This window comes from Girardinichthys multiradiatus, chromosome 12 (genome assembly GCF_021462225.1).
Source record: "Girardinichthys multiradiatus isolate DD_20200921_A chromosome 12, DD_fGirMul_XY1, whole genome shotgun sequence".
In the NCBI taxonomy this organism is placed as follows: Eukaryota; Metazoa; Chordata; class Actinopteri; order Cyprinodontiformes; family Goodeidae; genus Girardinichthys; species Girardinichthys multiradiatus.
This window is the reverse complement of record NC_061805.1, coordinates 47,719,360-47,726,649: the sequence shown is the minus strand read 5'-3', so window position 1 is coordinate 47,726,649 and position 7,290 is coordinate 47,719,360. Positions and strand designations below refer to the sequence as shown.

The following is a 7,290-nucleotide window of genomic DNA, read 5'->3' as shown; positions in this document are numbered from 1 at the left end:
CAGATTTCATCTTAAATGATGGTGTATCACATACAGAGGTAGTTCCTGAGAAGAAAATGTGTTAGAACAAGAAACGTTTCCATGAATTTCCCGGAACAAAGAACCTTTTTGTACCCCGCTGGACTGATTTCAGTGGGCCTCAGTCATTGCAAAATACTTTCTGGGATGGTGTGACAGCTCGGAGCGAAGCCAGCCTGAAAAAAAAAGTACATTTAGACACAGTGATGGTTTTCCAAGTAAGCAACGTCTCATTTTTCCACAGAATTAACTGTAATCCGCATATGTTTAGCACATTCTTGTTTGAGATGCCTGGACATCTGTCCGCAGGCAGAAATGTACAGAAAACAGTATCCTGCTGTGTGCAACATAACTGAATACAAATTGTTTATATTTTTACAATTGCCTCAAAATGAGCTGTAGGAAAACTACAGTTTGACAGCAACCATAATGAGCATAAATGCTGATGGTGAGTTGAGATGTTGCACTTTTAGGGAAAATTTCACTTTCTGCAGGGAAACATACAACGTTGTCTACTAGCAGATAAAAATGCAGACAATGATACATTTTTAGGATCCAACATTTTTGGCATTGATGTAAATATTTGGCACTTGGATCTTGAATTTATTTGCAACTGTATTTTACAGTTAAAAGGTTGATCATGTTTACCTTCCAGATGATACATAACCCAGAACTGATCTGATTTAAACCAAATCAGAAAAATTTAAGTGGGGAAGAAAGTTGTTTTAACATATTATGTCCCAACAGGAGTATAAGCACTATGTGTGTATCTGTACTGCATCATGTTTTCTACAGTGCCTAAAGTTGATTAGGAACTGGAAAAAGAATGAAATAATGGCGCCACCTGGTGGCCAAACTGTGTTCTATCTGCTCTGACTAACATGAACATTTAGGTGGGTTTATTTTGAATCATTGTAGTTCAGGCTGGGTTTTGTACTTCTAAGAAAGCATGAGAGAACCACTGGGTACTGAACATAAAATCATAACTAAACATTAAATAAAAAAAAGTCCTTACTGCTTAAAAAGCACATTAAAGAATAAATATCAAAATATAAAGCTCAAGACTGAATGCTGGCTTTTAGTAGTCTGAACAAATCCATCCATTTTCTATACCCCCTTCTTCCATAAAAGGTCGCAAGGGGAGCTGGTGCCTATCTCCAGGGGCCTTTGGGCGAGAGGCAGGGTACACCCTGGACAATCAATGGCAGGAGAACAAAGAGACACAGGACAAACAACCAAGCACACACCCATTCACACCTAAGGGCAATTGAGGGAGACCAATTAACCTGACAGTCATGGTTTTGGACTGTGGAAGGAAGCTGGAGTACCCAGAGAGAACCCATGCATGCACAGAGAGAACATGCAAACTCAATGCAGAAAGATCCCAAGCCGGGAGTCGAATCAAGTACCTTCTTGCTGTAAGGCAACAGTGCTGCCAACTGCGCCGTGTTGGTATTAATTATTGGCAAGGATAAATGCCAGTAAGTTAAGTCTGATTCAGGGATAATTCCCTCTGGTCTTTGCTTCAAGCAGAAACTTCTCAAAAGGAAAAAAACTGAGGGGAAAACATCCTGAGCAATTGAACAGGTGTACCTAATAGTGGCCATTGAGTGTATATGACACTAACACAAGATTAACAACAGCAATGAATACAATTAGTGCTTTTAGTGGATTTTTTTGTTGCCCTAGTGGCCTTTATCGACAGTAACCAGACAGCAAATGGGAACAGAGAGGAGGAAGAAGACACGCAGCAAAGGTCACAAGGTCGGGAATTGAACCCAGGACAGCTGCATTGAGGACTGTAGCCTATGCACAGAGGGCTGCCGCTCTACTGCTACACCATGTTGGTTTCTACCATTCCCATTTTTTGAAGCAGTTATAAACAAATGTTTTAAATATTTCCATCTTCCTCCAGAAGCTAGCTGTGCTGCATTGCCAGCCTTAGTTTACGCATATTTTGTCGTCCCCTCTGATAATGCTAGCTAAAAAAACTCTTTGTCAGCAACTTGCTTTACTTTTTAAAGTTGAGTTGGGCTCCTGCCTCCATCGGTTTCCACAAGGGGGAGCAGTCTCTCACTTCTCCATATAAATGACTCACTAAAAGGCCTCTGCAGACTGAATGTGGATGAGAGAATAAAGCCATCTGATTCAGGTGTGTTGGAGCAGGGATGCATCTATAGGTTGCAGGATAGTATCCCTGCAGGACCGGAGTTGGGCACGCCTGGTGTAGCCGAACATCTGCAAAGACCTACTGCACACCAAATGATGTTTCACTAGAAGAAAAGATGGTGCATGGGGGTGCATCAATGAGTTCCAGATAGAAAACTGCTCATAACAAGGTTAATGTTCAACCCAAAAAATAAAGACACAGGAGCCGGATGAGTTTGTGATCACATGAGCACTTTGTTATTTAACATCCATAGTAGTTTGATAATGTCATACATCATATAGGGTCGACACGGACAGAAGAGCGGTGTCACTGATGCTGAAGGTATTTACAGGCAGCCAGCGAGACAAAGACCATCAATCCTTCTCAAACAAATCAGTCTTAAACCCCTGAGCCTTCCTGCATCTCTAGTTTATTCACCACCATGAGTTTATTTATCGGTTACATGTGAACTCTGACCTCAACAAACCATCCGTCCTCCATGAGAACATGGACTAGAGTCCGCAGATTGTTAGCATTAAATCTAAAGCTTATACTTTCTGTATCAAATGCACTGATAAATCATTAATAACATTCATACGTACATACTGTAGAACTCTATGGCAAAAATAAACCTTAAAACTGACCACTGAAGAGTTTAAATATATTTACAATTCAAACACAAATGTTAGAAATTAAAACGGTACCATAATGAAATAAAAGCAGAATTTTTGAGGGATATGTTTTTCCAAAAAAAGAAAAAATATGCCAGCATGCATTTCTTTAATAAATTGGCATGAATGTGTTTGTGTTGGGAACCGTCTCCTTCGTTAAGTCATATTGAACCAAAGGCTACATTTCAAACGTCAGGTCGCTCGTAGGTACGAAGGACGCTTGGCCAAAAACAGCCTTCCCTTTTAATATCCCCATTTGATATCTTCACAATTCGTTCTGAGAAGACAAAAGTCAAAGCAGACGGAGCATATACAAAATATATTATGATGTCAGGACAAATATAAGGTGGGTCATCGTCTCTTTTATCCCGCATGAGAACTTTAAGGCATAGATGAGATATTTTCCCCTTTAAATACAAAATATGACACAAAGTAGCAACAATCCTGAAGAATGCCCAAACTAACGGACCTTCACTGGACATTCACCCCTTCTGCATCTGTTCACTTTAAAGTGTTTTTTAAGTAGCTGAATAAATAAATACAAGTTGCATGAATGAGCCATAAATGCATTTACAGTGTGTACCAGCAGATTAAATGCACAAAACTCAACTCGCTTTGTCCTGAAGTCCCCGGGGGATTCAGGTGAAGCATGATCACTGCAGGAGGAAGCAAGATTTCATGCTTCTTAAACTACAACTTTGCTGTCAAAGTAAAACACAGGCGTGAAATAAGTTTCAAAATAAGTGTCTGGGATGTTTTGGGAAAAAGATTGCTGAAAAAAGTCTGACAAACAAAGCAAAAAAACAGGATTGTTACGACTGTAGTTTCCTCTCTGTAGGGAGCGGGTGCTTAGCCTGCAGCACAGTAGAGAGGGAGGGTCATGCAAGTTAAATGTGTTTAAAAACTTTACTGAAGTTAAGTTTTTAAATGTTTCCTCTAAGTATTTTTATCTCAGCTGTAAATGTTTCTGTTAGAGACACAACAGGACAGACAGGACATGAAAAATGTTTAAATGGCCACTGAAGCAAATTAAATATGTCTAACCACCTTAATTACTGAAGCTGGAGAACAAATGGATTATCGAGTTAATTCCTACTTTTCTGTCTCATTGGAATAAAAATAACAATTAGTGCTTAATAAGCAACATAATTAAAGAAAGTCTTCTTCTGATGATTTCTGACTACATTTCTGTGGCACAGCTAGGTCAACATTTAATCAGCACAGCAAAGAGCAGTCAGGTGTGGTGGACAGTATACCGGTGAGTCCTCCTTCACATTGTGCCCAGATGAGAGATATTTAGGCTGAATGGCAGCACAGCTAAGCTTTTAGGACAGCTTCATGTTGAGTAGAAGTGTGTGTTTCAGAGTCTTTGGGTTTGCTTGGATGTATGGATGCTTTCTTTTCTGGATGTTACCCTGATTTTGGGTTTGTGGTTGGATCTTGCACACATCTGTGCATCCTCCTCATATTTTAGTGTTTTTATTGAGTCACTGTACAGCAGGAAAGGGTGGCAGGTAAACGTTTCTCCACAGCCATTTGCTTGTTCTCTGGTGGGTTATTTCCTTTTACTAAGACAGAGTTTAATCAGAGCTGCTTGAGTCCGGTTTCCCTGTGACTGTCCTCCATGCTGTTGAGGGTCACATAAATGATGGGAACCAAACCCTGCGTGGAGCCCAGGGAGCAGAGCAGCCAGTCGGGATCGGCCTTCTTCAGGACCCGCAGGATGTCGCCCTTGTTGAAGCTGAGCTGGCCTGGCTCGGTGGCTATGTGATGGCACAACGCTCGGACTTCACTGAGAGAAGCAAAACGAGAAGTTTAAATAAGATTTCTAACAGTTTTAAATAATGGATAATAATAAAAAGGATTTTTCTAACTTGAAAGTTGTACAATTTTCAATTAGCTTTAACTGGACAGTTTTGAAGGGTGCCAATACAGTCCAGCTACTACATGGAAATCCAGTCTGCTAGCCCTGTTAGGAATGTTGAACTTTCCTAATGATAGAATAATACAGAAAAACAACGTGAAGTCATCAGTTACAAATAAAAATGTTTTTGAACATTTCTGCTGAAGATAAAAAACACAACAGTGATTGTGTAAAAACTGTAAAAGTGATCAAAACCCATTTCAGCCAGAAAAGGTCAGACTTTATGTGACCCTTAAATGGGTTCTGGATGGGTTTAAAGATGTTCCTGATGTAAAGGTGACAGAGCTGGATCTCCATAGTGGACTGGGTTTTCTATCTTCTTTTGGTAAAACCCCATAATAGCCAGGGAAATATTTTCACAGTGCGATGCATTGCTAACAAAGGTCAAAGTGCTGCCGGTGCAATAGAATAGAAGAATAATAAAACAAGACATGATATATTATAATTGATGTGCTTTAATGATAAAATATTGCCTCCTTTATGTAAAACACTTAAGGTTTTCTTCTAAAAAACAACAATAATCCTGATTTGTTTGACTTTTAGATTATTGGTTCAGCAAAATACAAAAGTATAAATCTTTTGATATTTTCAAGATCAGTTTTTTAAGATCTGTTTTGATACTTTTTACAGCAAAATTAAACAGCTGATGTAAACTTTTTCCATCTTTAGACTCAATTTAGTCAGCTGAATTCATTTATATGGTGGCAAAGAGAGTTAAGCATAACCCACGACAACAAACGGCCTGAACATCACAGCAAATCAAGAGAACATCATCAGTTGGAAGCCTCTGCTTCACATATCTACAGAACTAGCAAACAGATATCGACTGTGAAATGTGTTTACCATGAAGACGACTGTTTGGTTTCAGTTGCACGCCTCGATGGCGGTGTCGCTGTCGTTTGGCTGTGAGTCGCTGTAGTAGGAGGCTCCGCCTTCTTCCCACCGCCCGCTCCGATGGTCACAGCTACGAGGTCCAGAATAGATCTGTCCAAAGCAAGCCAACCTGATGGAAGCCTGAAACCCAAAGCAGAAACAAAAGTGTAACATTTTAAATACGGAAATAGATTATTTAGTTCTTTCTTTTTAGCAACAACCATCTTTATGACACCCGTTCCTGCTCAAGATACACATTTTTCTCTTTCTATATCGGATGGAAACTGAGAAGGTTGTGGCTTCTTAATGTGCTTTTAACCAACAACAGTGAAGCGTAAATACAAAGAAAAGATGTGTCTGTATCATTTTAGCACATGCAGTGGCTGATTATAGATGTGCAAATCTTGTTAGGTGAGGAAAATGTTGTCATAAATGTATCAGGGTTAAGAATAAAAAGATCAGGGCTGCACGATAAGAGGAAAACATGCAATCATAATATCACTGTTTAATAATGCACTCACAATATCAGTTGCAGTTAAGTCACATTTCCCCAACTCTTGTCTTTTTCTTTTGCAATGACCCCACTTTTTTCAGCCCTAACATCACAGTAACTAAAATCTATATGAGGCCTGGCCACCGAGAGTAGTCCATGCAACTGGCCAAATATATTACTGGCATGCAAATCATAAATGAATGTCCCATTTAATACAACAGCCTAATATTGTAGCAAAGCATTCTTGGTACTGTCCAACGACAGCAAAGAAGCCGGCAGTGGTGGAGCGGTGCTGCAAAGAGGGAAACATTCAAAGCTCCTGTGAGCAGCAACGTCCAAACAAAACTGTAAATGTATTTTAGTAACAATCTAAAGCTCACGTGTCTAAGAACTGATTTTTTTCCAAAAATGTGGTCATTATGCTAGGCGATGGGCCCATTGCAAATGCTCTAAAATAGAGATCATATTTTGTATGTCGACACGCTTGGATGTTAAGGATAGCGATACGATATACGATGCAGCTCTAAATAGGATCAGAATTCATCCTACTCCATTAAGGACAAAGACATGTCGCTTTTAAAGGAACCAGGGTTTTAATTTAATCCAGATCTTTTGCTGGACTCATTTTTTTAACTGTTAAATGTTAACATAAAGAAACAGACTTTTCTCACCTTGTCTTTTGGGTTTTCACTCTCAGTTCAGCTCCCTCAGCTCTCTGAGGAGAACCAACAGTGGAACCGAAGAGCCTGCCCCAGCGCAGACTCTGTCCCTGTGAGGGGCTCTCCTCCTGGGATGATGCTAGGACTCCAGACCCAGAATCCTCCACGACATTTATATCTTTCTCTTGGTTGAGAACAGACTCAGGGGGGCTGCCCATCCACGAAGGCCTGGATGCTCTGGATCCAGCTGAGTCCGCGCCAGAACTGCTGTTGCTGCTCGCCCCTTTTTCCCCTACAGAAATGGACTCAGCACCTTCAACCACTCCTTCTCTTGTGGGCAGAGGTTGGTTCTGCCGTCTCTCTGACGATTTCTTCCTTTTCTCAGCCTTCACAAACTTCGAGCCCTCTGTGGACTGGTCGATGTAGACCTGGGAGGACTGCATGAGCTGGTACCACCAGCCGGCCTGCTTGTTCCCCCGCTGACGGCTCTCCTCTCCAGGATC

The 7,290-nt window shown here is 40.6% G+C and overlaps 1 protein-coding gene across 4 annotated transcripts in view; it reads right to left on the bottom strand.

Moving 5' to 3' along the window:
- Nucleotides 1-2,397: 2,397 nt before the first annotated feature.
- Nucleotides 2,398-7,290, bottom strand: part of rusc2 (RUN and SH3 domain containing 2) — a 47,594-nt gene continuing 42,701 nt past the window's right edge. For all 4 annotated transcript variants that reach the window (XM_047381396.1, XM_047381397.1, XM_047381398.1 and 1 more), the window contains 3 exons: nucleotides 6,800-7,290; nucleotides 5,606-5,776; nucleotides 2,398-4,630 (listed from right to left, as the gene is read on the bottom strand). The exon at nucleotides 6,800-7,290 is cut by the window's right edge and continues 464 nt beyond it. In XM_047381396.1, the coding sequence (XP_047237352.1) occupies nucleotides 4,423-4,630; nucleotides 5,606-5,776; nucleotides 6,800-7,290 (870 nt within the window). In that variant the 3' untranslated portion in view covers nucleotides 2,398-4,422. The remainder of the gene's footprint in view (nucleotides 4,631-5,605; nucleotides 5,777-6,799) is intronic.